General features: G+C 35.3%; 1 protein-coding gene across 3 annotated transcripts in view; it reads right to left on the reverse strand.

Annotated features, from left to right (window-relative positions):
* The window catches only part of XPO4 (exportin 4), a 125,824-nt gene that overhangs the window by 55,562 nt on the left and 50,371 nt on the right, over positions 1-19,891 (reverse strand). For all 3 annotated transcript variants that reach the window (XM_070239450.1, XM_070239452.1, XM_070239451.1), the window contains one exon: positions 19,484-19,637. In XM_070239450.1, coding sequence (XP_070095551.1) covers positions 19,484-19,637 — 154 coding nt within the window. The remainder of the gene's footprint in view (positions 1-19,483; positions 19,638-19,891) is intronic.

Below are 19,891 nucleotides of genomic sequence, written 5' to 3' on the forward strand. Positions count from 1 at the left end.
CCCACAGACTGAAAATCAATTTTTATGGTGCTCAGGTGTTCAATATCAAACAAGCTTCAAAATAGAATACTGTCTTTGCCATACATAAAGTAACCATAACATATTCGTAGGTGTTTATGAACATAATTCACTCAATGACACTGACACAGTAACTGAAGGTTTTAGGAAATGGGAAGCTGTTTGGGCATAAAGATGGTGGTTATGCCCTTTCCAATGCTAATCAAATGCCCAGTAAAATACATCAACTAGGCAATATCCTCATTGCTCAATGAGAAATTTCAACAATAGTTACCTAAACTATAGCTTGCAAAAATCAGACATAAGTTCAAATGCTATATTTTCATTAAAGCCCAAACCATTAGCAGAGAAAACTGAAGGCTGTAACAATGGTTTAGAAACCATTTTTAAAAGATTATTGCTTAACCTCTGTTTTAGGTATCTAATATTATTTTGTCTTTGAAAAGCAAGGAAGGGCACCGCAAGTTCTTTCAGAAGAGAAGTCACTGCTTGTTTCTGAAAAATTACTCCAAAAATCTGCTGCAACTCCATTTGACTGATGAATAAAAGCGAAACTCAAATCAGGCTCACTTAAATTTTACTTTTCTCTTCCTTTATCTGCCCCCTTGTGGGGATGCAGAGGAAGAGTCAAAAGCCAAAAGAAAGTTAACTGTTGGAACTTCAAATAAAGAAAAGCCTGAAAAAAACATAACAGCTCATGAATACTAGGAGTTATTGGTATGACAAGTTTCTAAAACGATTTCACTTTCTCACTAAGTACCTACTTTGGTCTAAGGTTGTTAAGACTGGTCTTCACTCAGAATACGGTACACTGACTGCAGATCAGATCTTATTGCAGGTCGTCTACAGACGAAGGCTTGATTAACTTTTAGAGAAACAAACTGAAACATCTGTGGCAGGAAGTATTTGATATCCAGGATTTGCTTCACAGTAACCCGGGGATGGGAGAGTTGCAGATGAAACAAGAACTTAGAGCTGCTGAAGCTGGGTATTCTGTTTTTGTGCATCTTTGAAATTTTCCACAATAAAAGGCTGGGGCATAAAAAAAGCAGGCGGCTTGTGAATATGAAATAAAGCACCTAAGTAAGGCAATACATTCTTTGTACTTCATAAAAAATATTCCATTTATTCTTTTCCAGTTTTATTCCCTTAATTTACAATGTCCCATTTTATTAATTAAAAGGCAATTTTTTGGTATGTAAACTGTTCAGAAATGAAAAGTACTTATGAAATACTTATATTAAGGACTGTGTTAAGCAAAAATACACAAAGAAATTATGACAATCTAGTTCCCTTTTTTTAGGAATTTGCAGTCTGAGATAAAAATGATAAGAAATTGTTCATTTGTTGGATATCCAAATCTAAAAAACAAAATATATGTGTATAATTACTGAACACTTTTAACTAGATAAATAACAGAATTTATTAATACTTTGTATGCTTACAAAAAGGCGTCATGATTTTATTTTTAAATTAGCTGGTATATGACACGGATTCACATAACTATAATAAAATGTTTGGTCTCAAAGCAGACCATTTGTCACTTTTCTCGTTAACATAGCCACCAGGCAGCTCGCAAATGCAAGCCGCTCTCTCTGGGTAAGAGAGGCAAATACTCCAGGTGCTGGGAACTGCAAGAGAAAGTTAAAATCTAAAAGTTCAAGCACAGAGGAAGAATATTGACAGCAGAAATAAAGGAAGTAATATTTATGGATTTTGCTATTCTTGGAAATATGGAAACTCTCATTCTAAGTGAATGAAAAAAGTCTCCTGCATTCCAACTAAGCCAGTCAGTTATAGCAGGCTGTGTTCTTTACTAAGTGGAGGAGATCACTTCAAAAGCTAATAAATATCACAAAAGGAAACTAAACCTAAACCAAGAGATTTGTTTAATTCTCTTTTCTATCTTTTTTAAGTATAAAAAGTGTATGCTCCATAAGTATTTGTAGATATCGATTATTTATATTAAGAAGAAATGGAAAAGTCCTAAGTTTAAGAGAGGGCTTTTTCCAGATATGAAATGGAATTAATGCAATTGCTCACCTAAACATCAGTTCAAAATAATCCTCAAATCTGTTTTTTCCAAATCCTTGTTTTAGCCTCTCTTGATCTTGGTCTGTTTCAGACACACTGTCCCTGGTGCTCAGTCTGTATAGCCAAATTTCCTTTAAAAGCTGACGACAAGCATGTTTTTAAGATTTGAATTCCTTACATGTTGCCAACAGCATATGGAGATCTGTGAATTTAATATCTGATATCTATCAGAAAATACTTTTCCCTATCATATTAAAGTTCCATGTGAGTTTTGTTTTCCAACCCCAAACCTGGAAAGGATTTTTAACTCTGGCATGATGTTTGCTTTCTAATAAGAAAGCTCACTTGTAAACACACCTCACAAAGAGGTTATGCTAATTGTTCTTTGAAGAATTAATCCACAACACTGCAGACTTAACTACCTTCTCTTTATCAGTCAGCCTACCACTACTACCAATACCCTTTTCATAATAAAAAATGCACATAAAGTCCAGTTTGCACAATAAGACACAACCATATAACTTAATTACAAATAATCTCTCTCTACTAAAAGAACACGTAATTATCCCGAAAGCATTTTAATAAAAACTTAAACATAAAAACAATAAAAAGAACAGTATAATAATGAATGGAACAAATGTTTAAGAACAGGGCGATCCTCACAAGAAACATATGTTTTAGTTAACAGATTGTGCTGTGAAGCTGTTAAGTTGTTGTCTTTGAATAGGAGACTATGAGGGCCCTTCTGTATTACCTGAAATATTGTTATTATGAATGTACATGTTATTACTTTTCAATTTAAAAAACTAGTTAGAACAAAATCACAATGTGAATACAACAGTCATATACAGGTCTGGACCACATCTGTACATTTAAAACAATGTGAAGAATTAGGATAATTCAGTTTTTAATTTAATATTACCAATTAACTATTTCTGTATGTACATATAAGAGACTCAAAAATACCACTTCTACCCCAAATAATTCTTAACGTAGAATACTTTCAAAACAAAAAGACTACCACTAAAATTCAGAAATACAGCACTTCTATTCTTAAGATAACATTTTAAAAAATGATTTAAAGTTTAAATAAAGCAATAGTTTATTTTAAAAACAACAGTTTTAACAAAACAATAGTTTCCTTTTTGAAAGTTTCCAAAGTTTTGGTTAAACAGTACTACTTTAACATGGGATAGTATCTAGACATTGTATTTTCTTTTTTTATCTTTATCTTTTTTATCCAAATATATTGCCAACAGAAGAAAAGTTTGGCAATAAAGTGATTACTCACTAATTAATTGCTATATGCTTGTCAGATTCTAGGAGACATATGGTCACAATAGATTGACACTAATTAAATAGCTACCATTTACCAAAATTCAAATCAGATTTTAAATCAAAAATTTTCTTGGGCTTCGGATTTATACATTTTTCTAAAATAAATGCTGAACTCAGGTAATTTATATTTTCTATCCAAATAATTCATTTGTAACCAAATCAAGTAAAATTTAACCAACAGTACAGTCATACAGAGTTGCTTTCAGTCTTTTAATAATCCTTGTGTTCTTAAAAATTCATCACCCACATCTAATCTTACTTCACTTTCCCATGTCTTCACCAAATTCAAGAATCAGGAGTTAGAGTACAACGATCTTTCTGTCAGTGAACCAAACACAAGCCCAGTCCCTCTTAGCAAGGGTTCCAGTTCTCAAGTACTAAAACCAGTCTTCTAAGCACAATGCTATCTTAATCCCCTGGAAAATCAGTTGCAGCCAGATGTAAATTCAATGGCTAGACGTAAATTCAACCACAGAACAGTGAAGAATTAACTCTCTGTTCCCTAGCCTCCACTCCCACAATGATCCTACCTAGCTCTAAAATGCTCTGCCTGGGAAAGCACACCAACTTCTGAGCAATCAAAGGCATATGAACATACCACCTGCCCTACTCTGTAACTGCACGACCAGAGACAACACACACTCGGCCCAGAGCCAGAGGACAGGGCTTAATCACACCCTGCTGCTGACTGTCATCGGATAAACCTTACGAGAACACACAGTATTATCAGTAAGTATATACCTCTTAACATGAAGGGGAAAAAGTCATCTTTAGAAATGCTACAGGTCCTTACAATATGCAAATGAGTTCTTGTTCATCTACTAAAACTTTCAATAAAGGTACCATTTTGTGGTGGTGACCGACAGCAAAAAGACCAATTAAATGAACCATACAATAACTACAAATTATCTTCAAGCAAATATGGAGAGTCTGAACATTTCCACTGCCTATTCTTATAAGTAGTTTACAATATAGAAAGATCGTGCAGCAACAAAGGACATTTTACAAAAATAATAAATAATTTATCCATCTTCCTATATTCTTTTTATTCTACCTCTTTAGTAAAACAAAGTTTCAGAAGCAAGAGGAAGCCCAGTTTTTCTTCCTATATGTTTAATCTCTATCACTATTAATTTTTCTAACAACAAAACTGCTACTTTTCTTTCTGGCACAGCGCAGAACCAATGAGCCCAGTCTTACCGACAGCACTTAGTCCAAGAATCAAAAGTCCTTTGAGATAAAGGAAAACTGACCTCACCTGAATGTTTTCCCAAGCCTTGCCTCCAAACAGCAACGTTGGCTTTAGTGTAAATCCAAATTTAAGTGAGAGCTTCTGTATCCCCTTACTATTTCATGATCCAGTTAGCTTTCCCCAAGAGATTAAGTTAAAAAAGAATTTTTACCAAAACCAAATCAGATCCACAAAAATAGAATACCAATAAAAGGCAGTGTAAGCAAACTAAAAAAAGAATTACTACTGAAGCCAACATACCAAACATACCTGCCAAACATTCTTATTACAAAACAATATTGTCATTCATGATTAGCATTGCCAAAACCCTTAAGCATTTATGGACACCAGGTGAACTGACAGCTAAACAATCTTAACAGCATAAACAAACATCCAAGAACTGAGATAATCCTTCTGAATCACCTTACCTCAATAATTAAGTAGTATATATTCGTTAAGCATATATTAGTACACACTAGACACGCTGCAAGGTGCCAACAATACAGTGAACAAAAGCATGACCCATGCTTTGGTGAGCTCCCAAACAAGTGAGTAAACAGATATTACTCAAATAAGCTAACAAATAAAAAATTACGAACTGAGAAGTGAGCCAAATGGGAGAAAATCATATATAACGTACATACGAGAAGCCATAGCAAAAGGAATCTGACCTAATATAGGGTACACAACTGAAGCACAATTAGGAGGTGACTAGGGAAAGAAGGAGAGAGGGCATGCAGGCAAAGAAACTCCATGTGCAAAGGTGCCCGGGCAGAAGGAAACTTGGCCTGGGAGCGCAGCTTTAACAAAAAGAGTACAGAAGAGAGTGTTGAGAGGGAGGCAGAAAGCAGACTGTCCAGGATCTTAAAGCCCATTTTTAAACGGGGATGATGGTACGATAGAGGATCACAGGACTAGGGCACTTTCTTAGGACAGCAGTGACCTAAACAGAATAGAAAGCAATTGGATTTCATCTCAGTACTCTCTTTCAAGAGGGTGAGACCAAGCAGAATGGATGGCCAGAGCAATTAGCTCCCTGGGCCAAAGGGAGATTTTAAGTATCTATCAAATCCCAGGACCTGTAAATTTTGCACCACCCAGGCCTTGGGTGGAGGATATTTTCATAAATCACCTCTGTACATATAAAACTTAAACATAATAATCTTTCAAAAAATAATGGTTTGCAGATATCATGTGTATAGAAAATCCAAAAGAATCCACTAAAAATACTATTTGAGCTAATAATAAACAAGTTCAGCCAGGTTACATAGTACAAGATCAACATACAACAAAGAAAAATTTCTATAGACTAGCAATGAACAACACGAAAATAATTTAAAAATCAACTCCAGTTAGAACTGAACTAAAAAGAATAAAATACTGAGGAATAAATTTAACAAAAAAAAGTACAAAACTTTTACTCTGAAAACTATAAAATAATGTTGAAAGAAATTAAAGATCTAAATAAATGGAAAGATATCCATGCTTGAGGACCAGAAAACTTAAAATTGTTAACATGGCAAGACTCCTCAAATTGATCTGCAGATTCAATACAATCCCTATCAAAATCCCAGCTGGTTTTTTGCAGAAATTGATAAACTGATCCTAAATTTCAAACGGACTTGCAAGGGACACTGAGAAGACAAAGTAATCTTAAAAAAAGAAGAACAAAATTGGAGGACTCATACTTCCTGAATTCAAAACTTACTACAAAGCTATGATAATATCAAGACATTGTGGCACTGGCATAAAAACAGACATAGACCAATGGAATAGTATTGAGAAGCCAGACATACACTGTCACATTACAGTCAGGTGATTTTACATAAGGCGGCCAAGACAATTCAATTGGAAAAGAATACTTTTTTCAACAAACGGTGTAGGAACCAAAGGATATTCACATGCAAAATAACAAAGCTGGATCCCTACCTTATACCATATACAAAGATTAAATTAAAACAGATGATGGATCTAATGTATGATAGATCTAAATGTAAGGGCTAAAACTATAAGCCCCTTAGAAGAGAACATAGGATTAAATCTTTGTGACCTTAAGAACAAAGTCAGAGAACTGACACAACCCAACTTACTATAAAGCTACAATAATGAAGACAGTGTGGTATTGAAGAATGAATGGGCAAACAGATCAAGGGCAAAGAATAGAGAGACCAGAAATAGACCCAAATCAATGCAGTCAAATGATCTTCGACAAAGGAGCACAGGCAACACAATGGAGCAAAGACAGGCTTTTCAACAAATGGTGCCTTAAGAACTGGACATCGACATGCAAAAAATGAATCTAGACACAGACCTTACATCTTTCACAAAAATTAACTCAAAATGGATCACAGAACTAAATATTAAACTCAAAACTATAAAATTCCTAGAATATAGAAAATCTAGATGACCATGGATTTGACAATGACTTTTTAGACATAATACCAAAGGCAGAATCCATGAAAGAAAGAATCAATAAGCTCAACTTCTTTAAAATTAAAAACTTCTGCTTTGTGAAAGACAATGTCAAGAGAATGCAATGATAAGCCACAGACTGGCAGAAAAATATTCATAAAAGATATTTCTGATAAAAGACCATTATCCAAATACACAAAGAACTCTGAAAATTCAACAATGACAAACAACTTGGTTAAAAAATGGGCCAAAGAACTTAATAGATACCTCACCAAGGAAGGTATACAGATGGAAATAAACATGTGAAAAGACGTTCCATGTTATACGTCATTAGAGAAATGCAAATTAAAACAAGATATAACTACACACCTATGAGACTGGCCAAAATCTGGAACACTGACAACATCAATGCTGGCAAGTACATGGAGTAACAGAAACTCATCCATTGCTGATGGGAATGCAAAATGGTGCAGCCACTTTAGAAGACAGTTTAGCAGTTTCTTAACAAAACTAAACTTATTCCTACCATATGATCCAGCAACTGCACTCCTTGGTATTTACCCAAAGGAATTAAAAATTTATGTCCACAAAAAACCTGCACACGGATGTTTATTCCTAACTGCTAAAACCTGGAAGTAACCAAGATGTCCTTCAGTAGATAAATGGACAAGCAAACTCTTATCTAGACAAGGGGATATTATTCAGTGACAAAAAGAAATGAGCTATCAAGCCATGAAGAGACATAGAGGAAACTTAAATGCATACTACTAAGTGAAAGACGACAATCTGAAAAGGCAACATCCCATATGATTCCAACTATATGACATTCTAGAAAAGGCAAAACTACGGAGACAGTAAAGAAGATCAGTGGTTGCCAAGGGTTTGTTGGGGGAGGGGGAGGGGACGGGGGGTGGCAGGGAAGGAATGAATAGGTGGAACAAAAAGGACTTTGGGGGCAGTAAAACTGCTCTGTATGATACTATAAATGGTAGACACATGCCATTATACATTTGAGCAAACCCAGAGAACACCAAGAGTGAAGCTCAATGTAAACCATGGATCTGGGTGATAATGATGTGTCAATGTAGGTTCATCAATTATAAACAAATGTACCACTCTGGTGGGAGACATTGATAATGGGGGAAGGGAGCCTATGGAAAATCTCTGTACCTTCTACTCAGTATCGGTGTGAACCTAAAACTGCTCTAAAAAACAAATCTATTTTAAAAAACCTTTGTGACCTTGGGTCATGCAAAGCAATTTTAAATATATCAAAAGCACCAGCAACAAAAGAAAAAAGATAAAACAAACATCATCAAAATTAAAAATTTCTATATTTCAAAGCACATCATCAAAAAAGTAAAAAGACAACCCACAGAATGGAAGAAAATATTTGAAAATCATATATCTGCTAAGGGATTTGCTTTATATATTTATAATACATCAGAATTCATACAACTCAAAAATTTTAAAAAGACAATTCAATTTAAAAATAGACAAAGGATCTGAATAGATATTTTTATAAAGAAGATACACAAATGGCCAATAACCACATGAAAAGATGCTCAATGGCATTTCCATTAGGGTAATGCAAATCTAAGCCACACTGAGATAACACCTCATATGAAATAGGATGGCTATAAACAAAAAGACAGATAACAAGTGTTGGTGAGGTCACAGATAAAATGGAACTTCATATACGGCAATGTCAATGTAAAATAGCGGAGTCGCTTTGGAAAACACTCTGGGAATTCCTCAAAATGTTAAATGTAGAGTTACCACATGACCAGCAATTTGACTCCCAGGTATACACCAAAGAGAAATGGAAACAAATACCCATGTAAAAACTTGTACACAAATGTTCATAGCAGCATTATTCTATACTGAATACTGTTTTCAAGAAATGGAAAAACTCTAATGACCATCAACTGATGAGCAGATGAACAGAGAAATAAAATATGGTATATCCACAAAATGGAATATTATTTGGCAATAAGAAGGAATGAAGTACTGACACATGCTACAACATAAATAAAACCTTGAAAGTATGCCATGTGAAAGCAGCATGGGACAAAAACCCACATATTGTACGACCGCATTTAACTAAAACATCCAGAATAGGCAAAACTATTCAGATAGAAAGTAGATTAGTAGTTGCCACGGAGGGGGATGAAGGGGGGGGAATGGGGGAGTGTGACTGCTAAAAGGTGTGTGGTTTCTTTTTGGGGTGATGAATATTCCCTAAAATTGATGGTGGTGATGGTTGCATAAATCTGTGAATAAATTAAAAACAAATATTGTACATTTTAAATGTGTGACTTATATGGTATGTAAATTATATCTCAATGCTTTTTTTAAAAAAAGAAAATAATATTTCTTGAGCCTCAAAATTTATGCTATGTTCACGCATCTTTATCAATGCCAAACGTAAGTTTCTGAACATGAATTATTAATTAAGATAACTGTTGTTTTAGTGAAAAAGCATAAGACAATGTATTAAGTAGGCATTTTAGATGACTTATTATAAAAGTGAGTTCAAAATCTTAATCAAAGTCTTCTGATAATTCCCCACTTCTTTCTTCTTTGTGAAGTTAATCTGATGTATAAAGAAGAATATTTAGTCATGTACCACATAACAATGTTTTGTCAACGATGGACTGTGTATACAACAGTGGTCCCACAAGATTAGTAACATACAGCCTAGGTGTGTAGTAGGCTGTACCATCTGGGTTTGTGTAAGTACACGCTATGATGTTCACACAACGACGAAATCACCTAACAAATGTATCGCCGTCATTAAGCAACGCATGACTGTACTTATCCAAAGTAGATTTTTTAAAAATAGAGAATTTAAGATAAAATATTCAAAAGGTGACGTTAAGTAATATTTACCCCAATTAGACTACAGTTCCGTTACTTTTATTCAGTTAAATACTACACATTTAGGCGTGGGTGACCGTGTGGTGACTAGGTGAGAGAACCTGCAGGCTATCAAGCTCTCTTTTTGTATTCCATTCTAACATATTGCTTACTTATCAACTCTAGTATAGGGCTAGTCACCAAAGCAGACGTGAAGAAAAAAGGCATAGTTCCCTCTTTAAAGGAAATAAAAATCTAATTCTTGCTGAGTTGTGAAGCCACACAGTTACACTGACCGCTGGGATCTCTCAGAAGAACTGTTTAGGGTGAGCAGTTACATAATCTTTATATATAAAGATCACGCTACCTGCCCACTGTCAGTAGAACAGTGACTTTGTATTAAAGGTAACAGATTCACACAGACAAATACTTTTCCCCAATGCAAATAATGACCAAAATCTGGTAAAGACAGCTGACCAGGGTAGGCAGTACAGTTCCACCCACGGCAAAAGCAAAGTTTATTTAACCCATAAAAGGATTAAACCCACAAGGTCTTAATCCTCTAAATCACAGCTTTCTAACAAAAAGAATCCTACTGTCAAAATTAAAATATATAGAAGGCCTTCAATAATTCAATTTAGGTATTAATAAACCAAAACTCTCTATATAATGTCTCAAGCATTTACCTCTCACTCAAACCTAATACAGGAGAAAAACATGTAATTCAGAGGGCAGCTCTCTTATTATTTTCCCAGCAATATCATTTTCCAAATAATGCAATCTTAAACTCTAAGCTTTGTAACACAGTCCAGGACTGCCTTGTGAGAAGTGGCATTCATTAAGAATTTATTGAACTGAAATAACCTAGACAGGTTCACAGAATTAAAAATTCAATGGAAATATCTGTTCATCAGTATCTAAATAACTTTTAAGAAATCATTTTCTAGCGAGAAAGACTGTGTTTAAAATAATTAAGTCAGGCTTGCCCAAACAGACATCTGCATAGATGATAAAACTTAGCCAAAGGTGAGGAGCACCAAGACGCTGCTGCTGCTGGCATACAAGGTTCAGTTTCTAAGTTGCCTATGGTCTTAAATTGCTAAGCAATTGAATAAGAGAGTTAAAAAGTGTGAAAGCAAGTTTCCTCTTAGGGAGACCTTTTTCTAATGCTCAATCCATTCCTCCCTGCTCCTGCACTGATTTAAACCATATAAAGTAGTAAGTGAGAAATCTGTAGGCTTAGAAAGAGAAAATCAAACTGCACAGCACTGCTCAGGCAGTAGCAAACAACTTAGTGGGCTTTCCCTCGTTTGCTCTCCAACCACCTGCTGGTCAACAACAGAAAAGCAGTTTCGTTAACTTTCTCCTACAGCCAGAGGTCCTCCCATCTACGATAGTTATCTACTTATACAGTAGAATAATAATAACTATAGCTGGTATTAGTGGGCTATCATGGCAAGATGGGAGGCACAGGAAACACAGAATAGATATGGGAACTACCAAATAAAATCTTTTAAAAAATATTTTGAAAAATATTATCTAGGTAAAATACAATTCAGCACAATCAACTATGACCCAAGACTGAAGGGACTATTCCCAAAATAACCTTTTCTTCCAATGGCCCAAAGTCAAAAATTCTTACTAGTTTCCCTGGACACCTTCTTTGTAAAGCAGAAACATCCCTAGAAGGATAATGTGTAAGGTACTTCATACAATGATTAATGACTTTAGAAACCTACTTTCTTTTTAAAAGTGTACAATACTAAGCACAAATAGAGAGAAAATCATTGGGGGAAAAACTCAAAGAGAGGACTAAAGAAAAGACTTCACAATGGCTATACATACACACAAACACGTTTTAAAATTCCATCAGATGCTGATTTCTAACACTTTGTTCCTCTACTTTTGAACAAACTTGGACAAAGCTGACCAAACCAGCACTTAATAGCTAAGAAACCTGGATCTTGAAGGTAGACACCCCGTACTTCCTAAAGCTTACTATCTTCTTCACTACCTTAACTGCATCCTGGGCTGTCTCAACAGCTACATCTTTGGCCTAGCTAACACTACAATATTGCATTTTTTCCCCTAAATTCTGACTTCCCCACCTTGGGCAATAAACAGGTTCATCTCTACAAAGCTTCAAATACAAAGCCAAACCAAAGATTCACTTGGCCCAAACTCCCACTCCCTCGATCTCTCACAGTCCACGCTCCACGAAATAGCTACATTTCACTTTCTACTTCATCAATTACCAACCACTACTCAAACACTAAGTATGGCTTTCATGCTTTCCTCTACCCCGTCACTCACCTGAACAGAACTCTATATGATTATCTATGTCCTAACTGATATCCAATGGCCTATTTTCAATTTACATCTTACTCATCAGTACCAGACTATGTCTACTACCTTTACTCTTTGAAACACTCCTCTATCTTTGCTTCCAAAGACTCCTTGCCTGGTTCTCCCCTCCACTTGTCTAAACTGGCCTGTTCAATCTCTTTTGCTTCTCCCTGGTTCTTAATATTGTTGTAGCTAAAGGTCCTGACATTGGTCTTCTTTGCTTCGCTGTGAATGCTCTCTCTCACTCCCTTTACTTCAATGACACCATCATAGGAGTATCTCCCAAAACTTTATCTTCACCCTCAATTTCTCTCTACAATATAACGTTCCATTGACAGTGGGCAGTTGACCTGTTGAGTAAGATTTCTAACCCTTGGCATGACTGCTATTTTTAAAGGCTTTATTGAGACTTAATTCACATACTACACAATTTACTCACTGAGTGTACGACTCAAAGGTTTTCAGTATACTCAGTTATATAACGATCACCATGATATAATTTTACAACATTCTCATCACCCCAAAAAGAAATCCCACACACTTAAGCCATCACCTGTTATTTCTTCTCAATCACCCCAGCCCTAGATAACCACTAATCTTTCTAGCTCCACAGATTTGCCTACTCTGAACATTTCATATAAACGAAATCATACAATATGTGGTCTTTTGTGGATGGCTTCTTCCACTTAGTGTATATAATATTTCCAAAGTTTATCCAAGTTCTAGCATGTATCAGTAATAGCATTCCTTTTTACTGATGAACAATATTCTGTTATATGGGTAAACTACATCTGTCCATTCATCAGTTGATGGACACTTGGGTTGTTTCCAGTTTTTGCCAATTATGAATAATACTGCTATGAACATTCACGTACAAGTTTTTGTGTGGATGACTACTGACATTTTGGGCACAATAACTGCTTGTTGTGGCGGCTGTCCTATGCATTGTTGGATGTTTAACTGTATTCCAGGCCTCCACCAGCTAGTTGCCAGTAGTGCTCCCCTACTTGTGAAAACCAAAAATGTCCCCAGACATTGCCAAATGTCCCAAGTGTGCACAATAACTCCTTACTGAGAACCACTGCTGTAGAGCTATGATGTCTTTAGTGAAACTCTGTATGCACATAAATCTTGACCTAAGATCACTGCAAAACAAGTTATTAAATATGAGTGTTAATATGCTTAAATATTAATAACCATCTAAATGGTCAACCCATATATTCTTTTGTCAATACCTCTCTTTGCAAATCCTAGCTCCACTGTTGAGTCAGCTTCAATTGGTTCTCCAAATAACATTTTTATAGTCACAATTCATATACTTCTCTATAAGAAATTTCTAAAAGCTTCAGCAGCTAAAGCCTCAAATTTTCCTTTTAGGCAACCTAATATACATTTTGGTCTACAATCACATCTTTTCATTTACCAACAAATATTTATGTAATACGTCCTAAATACAAAATTGGTAGGCTAAGCATGCATATTTAAGTTTATAGATTACTGATTCATATGAACAATTTCTCCTTCTATCAATCCATTTACATTCCAAATTAAAAACTGATGTAAGGCCAACTAAATTACATCTTAACAGAGACAGCAATCATTTACCACCATGATACTATCCCAGGTACTTCCTACTCCACTAGCCTCTTCTACCTTCCTGATCAACAGTCAGTTATCTGCTGGGATAACTGGATATCCACATGCAAAAGAATGAAGTTGGATCACTACCTCATATCATATACAAAAATTAACTCAAAGCGGATCAAAGACTTCAATACAAGTACATGTAAAAAGCGAGTCTTAAAAAAACACATACTTACAAATCTTCATAAACATGGATCAGGCAATGGTTTCTGATATATGATAAAAGAAAAACTAGATAAACTGGACATCATCAAAATTAAAACTTTCTGTGCTTCAAAGGTCACCATAAAAAAATAAAAATAAAACTCAAAGAAAAGGAAGAAATATTTGAAAATCATGTATCTGCTAAGGGACTTGTATCCGGAATATGTAAAGGACTGTTACAACTCAATTTTAAACAGACAAATAACACACTTGAAAAACGGACAAAAGGATTTGAATAGACGTTTCTCCAAAGAAGATAGACAAATGTCCCATAACCACACAAAAAGATGTTCAGTACATTAGCTATTAGGGTAATGCAAATCAAAAGCACAATGAGACAATACTTTATACAAACAGGAAGGTTATAAAGAAAAGACGGCAAGTGTTGGCTAGGACGTGGAGAAACTGGAACCCTTATATAATGCTGGTGAAAATGTAAAATGGTACAGCCACTTTGGACAACAGCTTGGCAGTTCCTCAAAAGGTTAAACATAGAGTTTCCATATGATCCAGCAATTCTACTCCTAAGTATATCCAAGAGAAATGAACATGTTAAGTCCACACAAAAACTTATACATGAATGTTCACAGCAGCATTATTCATTCATAGTCAAAAAGTTGAAACAACCCAATTGTCAAGCAAGAGATCAACAGATAAATAAAAACGTAACATATCCTTACGAAAGAACATTAAATGGCAATAAAAAGGAATAAAGCGCTGGTGCATGCTATAACCTGGATGCATCTTGAAAACATGAGGCTATAAGTAACAAAGCCAGTCACAAGAGACTGCAAATTATATGATTCTATCTATATGAAATGTCCAGCGTAGGTACATAACATAGAGACAGAAAGGAGATTAGTGATTGCCACAGGCTGGGGAGTTTGGGGGAAATGGGGAATGACTGCTAATAGATACAGGGCCTTTCTCGGGGTTATAAAAATGTTCTAAAATTAATGACAGTAATGCTGCACAAGTCTGGATCGTTGCACTAAAAACCACTGAACTATATACTTTCAATGGCTGGATAATGTGCTAAGTGAAATACATCTCAATAAAGCTGTTATAAAAAATAGCCAATCATCACTGCAATGAAAATTACCTTGAGAATAGGCAGAGATAAAGTGCTTCTGTGCAGAGATTACCTTTCAGGGGGCTCAATTTTTAAAATTTGTAAACATTTAAAAGAAAACTTTTAAATAATTAGAGTGGACTCTCCATAGAGCATCTAAAATAAACCATTCATTCCTAAACATTTAAGCCTTACTTATTTCAGTTAAAACTTAGAATAGTGGGACAAATCAAAAGGACACAGAAGATAGTTGGCAGGGACCAAAGCTAGAACAATTTGGGCATCAAAATAAATAGTGACAGCAATAGATTATAATCCATTCCAAAGAATAAGAATCCCTGAGTCAATATTGAGATAAGTAAGTAAATAAATAAATGAGGAAGAAGGGAAAATCTCTTCTTCATGGCAGAATGCCAGCAAATAAACACAAAGGGAAATGACGAAATTAGAAAATCACCAATTTCTAACTATCATCATAATAACTGATTCAGGCAAGAATCACCAACGGATGCTAAAACTAATGGTTGAAACTTTTAGAAGGAACAGGATATTTATAGCCTTAAAGTATAACACCAGAAATCACTTATTACAAAAAGAAAGGGCAACTTTATACTGGAGAAACTTGGCAGACACCACCTTAACCAAATGATAGAAGTGAATACTCCCCTAAATATGATATATTAACATTATGTGCTGTCTGACATAAAGTACTGAGGAGGACACAATGTCACCATTATAGTATTCTTACAAAAAAAGGGAATAAACTGAATCTAATCACGAGGAAACATCAGAGAGACCCAAACTGAGGGACATTTAAAGAAGTAATTGACCTACACACTTCAAAATCGTCAGGTTTGTGAAAGACAAAGAAAAGTTGAAGAACTGTTCTAGATCAAAGACGACTTAGGACAACTGCATACAATGTACTGAAAATAGCTACAAAGCATATAATTGAGACAACTGACAAAATTTGCATATGGACTATAATTTGGTAACGATATTGTATCAACATTAAATTTCTTGATTTTGAAAACTGTACTACGGTTTTGGAAGACAGTCTCCTATGAGAATCACAGTGCAATTTCAAAATTCTTCATCACAGGAAAACATGCGATGAAATATTCAGAAGTAAACAGGCATAATGTCTGCAACTGCTCTCAAATGGTTCAGGAAGAAAATGTATTTTAAGTCATACATATACAAACACACATACATAGGTGCATGTGTTGAGAGACAGAGAGAGAGAATAATAAATGGGACAAAATGTTAACAGTTAGTGAATCTTGGTAAAGGGCATATGGCAATTCTTTCAATCACTCTTGTAGTATTTCCGGATGTTTAAAATGACATCAAAGGGGCTGGCCCAGTGGCACAGCAGTTAAGTTCGCACATTCTGCTTCGGCAGCCTGGGGTTCACCAGTTCGGATCCCGGGTACGGACCTACACACCACTTGTCAAACCATGCTGTGGTAGGCGTCCCACGGATAAAGTAGAGGAAGATGGGCAGGGATTTTAGCTCAGGGCCCATCTTCCTCAGCAAAAAAAGAGGAGGACTGGCAGCAGATGTTAGCTCAAGGCTAATCTTCCTCAAAAAAAAAAAAATAAAAATAAAAAATAAAATGACATCAAAATAAAAGATACAAACAAGAAAGCAGATTACGAAAAATTATGAATAGGGATTAATATTGATAATTTAACTTGATACCATCTACATGATCAAATATATTTGATATAAAATACACATTTCTACAAGGTCTACTTGCTATTTGTCTGTCTATCCTAAAGACAAATCATTTTCTAAAAAGACAGCAGCTTAATATATATTAACTAAGTTAAATTTGATCATAAGATCCTCTTCAAAGTACAAAGCTAAACAATTATTATTCAATTCCTCCCCCACTGACTGAATAGATCTCCAAATAATTGCCAAAACTAGAAATTTGGTCAGAATTGGGTTCCTTGAAACTAACTTCCTTAATCAGCACTGAAAATGTAGCTCAGTTTAATTCCATTGCCATGTTCTTTCTCCTACATTTAAAGCTAATCCAATTAAAGGAATACTTAACTCTAGTTCAGTTAGCCAACAAGTGGCTATTACATAAACATCTACAGTAACATAAGAACTTATTTATAAGCCATAAAGTCAAGATCAAAATCTATTTTTCTTTATTCTTTTTTGTGTGTGTGAAGATTGGCCCCAAGCTAACATCTGTTGCCAATCTTCCTCTTTTTTCTCCCCACTCCCCAAAGCCCCAGTACATAGTTGTATATCCTAGGTGTAGGTCATTCTACTTCTTCTACGTGGCATGCCACTTCAGCATGGCTTCAGGAGCAGTGCTAGGTGCAGGCCTAGAATCTGAATCAGCGAACTCCAGGCTACCGAAGCAGAGCACGCAAACTTAACCACCATGCCACCAGGCCCAGCCCCTCCACTTTTCTTTAAACAAGGAATTATTTCCTTTGGCAACACTGTAGTAGTGTTTATCATTTTTAGATGACAGGTTTTCCAAAGCTTTATCTAAATACTTTATAAAAATATTTTGTTTGTGTATCCTTAGACAAACTTTGTTTCCAAACTCCCAGAGCACTGTTTCCTCTTACAAAATAGTCACTCTTCAGCCAACTACATTTTCCCTTAAAACAGAGACTTTAAAATTGGCTACAATATTTGCAGTGTAACTTTCACTGATTTTCCTTACATATGTAATTAATGTTTTGATAGCTCCATACGGCCTGTTACTTTTCAAATCTGTCTTAAAGATTTTCAACATCTTTTTTTTTACTAACAAAAACTGGAGCAAAAATTACATTGCATCACTCAAAAGAGAAATTGTTTAAGAAGCAAACCTAAGAAAATATGTACCTCTTAACAAGCAAGAAGATATTCAAGATATAAAACTGATCAGGAGAAAGATGACTCGAGACTAGGGATAAAAGGAGAAAGTGATTACCCTCACTGTAAGCTTTGCCTCAAAGCCGCAGCTCACCATGGTTGCTTCTGGGAGAGAAAACTGGAGAACTCAGGGTTTGAGTCAGGGACGCACTACCCTAGACAGCATTTTATAGTTAATTTTCTATTACATTAAAGTATTAGCTTGACAATAGAAGTAAAAGTTACACTCGACCCCGTTAGAGTCCCACAATTTTACCAGCCACAGATAATTAGCTAACATCTCTGTACATGAATGCAGCAGCTCTTGGCACTGTCGGAAACGGGATGAGTCTCATCCTCAATCTCTGACATAGCTGAATATCTACTTGCTGTGTGCCTACCATCCCTCTTCTCGTCCTAAATAGACGCCCTCCTCTCCCAGGCTCCCAAGAAAGGATTCATTAAAGACATCCAGAATGGGTTAAATTAAATTTCCTATACCACAAGGAGTATATCAGATCCAAAAAAAAGAGCACTAAACAGCTAGCTAGCTGATGAACTTTATTCAAAGAGACTACTAAGAGCTCAATAAATAGTAGCTAATTGCTGAGTGTTTTAAATGTACTGCCTCACTTAATTCACTCAACAATCCATATCCGCATTTTACATTTGAAAAAACTGAGACTCGGAGAGGTTAAGTAATTCACCTAAGATCAGCCAAGCCTTGAACCTAGACTTGTCTGACTCAACTATGATGCGAATGGGTAGCCACTATATATTATTGCTTTCAATCTATCAATAGACAGCAAATGTTCTAGAAGAGCAAATCATAAACTTTAAGGAACTGCTTTCTAACATACAAATTTCTCCACTTTAGTAAATGAAAAAAAATGTTATCTATAATATAACCCACTCAAACTTATTTTGTATTACTAATAAACAATTTGCTAGAAATAAAATTTTCCTATTTTTACATTGGGAAAAGTCTTCAAAGAATAAACTTATTTATGCCTTATTATCTACACTTGAAACAATATCATCAGCCTTGAAGATCAAATTTGAGAACACCAAAGCAGCCTGAAGGAAAGTGAGTCAAAAAATCCCATGTAATTACATGTTACAAGGAGAAAATGATTCAGTTTTTTGATAAATATGCACCTCCCACCGTTTTCCTTTTCCTTCCTAAGGAATACTGCCACTCAGTTAGCAAGAGCCTCGTTATCTACCACATGCTTCCATTTACTCAACCCTCTTCTACAAAATCGTAAATGAAATTTTAAATCTTCGAAGTAGTCCATTGCATTGTAGTATAACACAAAATAAATTCCATTTCTAAAACAGACACATTTTCTTTCAACACGTTTTACAAACCTGCAGACAGAAAGCACTTTCAGCCATAATTAAGTCATCTATGAAAATTACCACAAATGAATTCCAGTTGTTAAAAGGATATAATTTGGAGGAAGAAAGTTCCAGCTCAAGACTTGATTGGCGAGTGCAAGGTAACGCTGGAATACTGAGGACATCTGAGCACTGAGGTTCTCCCGCCTGCTGAACTCCTGCAGAACTTCAACAGTTAATACGAAGATTTGACGAAGATCTTCTTCCTATAGCAAATAAATCACAAATAGTTTTGCATCAAAAGCAAACATTATTCAAAATGTTCTTCCCTTTTAGAACCATAAAACAAAACAAACAAAAACCTTAAATTTTCCAGTGGAAAACACTATTTCTTTAAGAACATTTTCCATTTTTAGGCCTGCTCATAATTTAGATCACAGTATGCTTTCAAGTGACACCAGTTTGAATACATTTCCTGTAATATACATGCTCCTCTGCAGAGAAGTGAGTCTTTGACGAC

Source organism: Equus caballus, chromosome 17, assembly GCF_041296265.1.
Source record: "Equus caballus isolate H_3958 breed thoroughbred chromosome 17, TB-T2T, whole genome shotgun sequence".
Lineage (NCBI taxonomy): Eukaryota > Metazoa > Chordata > Mammalia > Perissodactyla > Equidae > Equus > Equus caballus.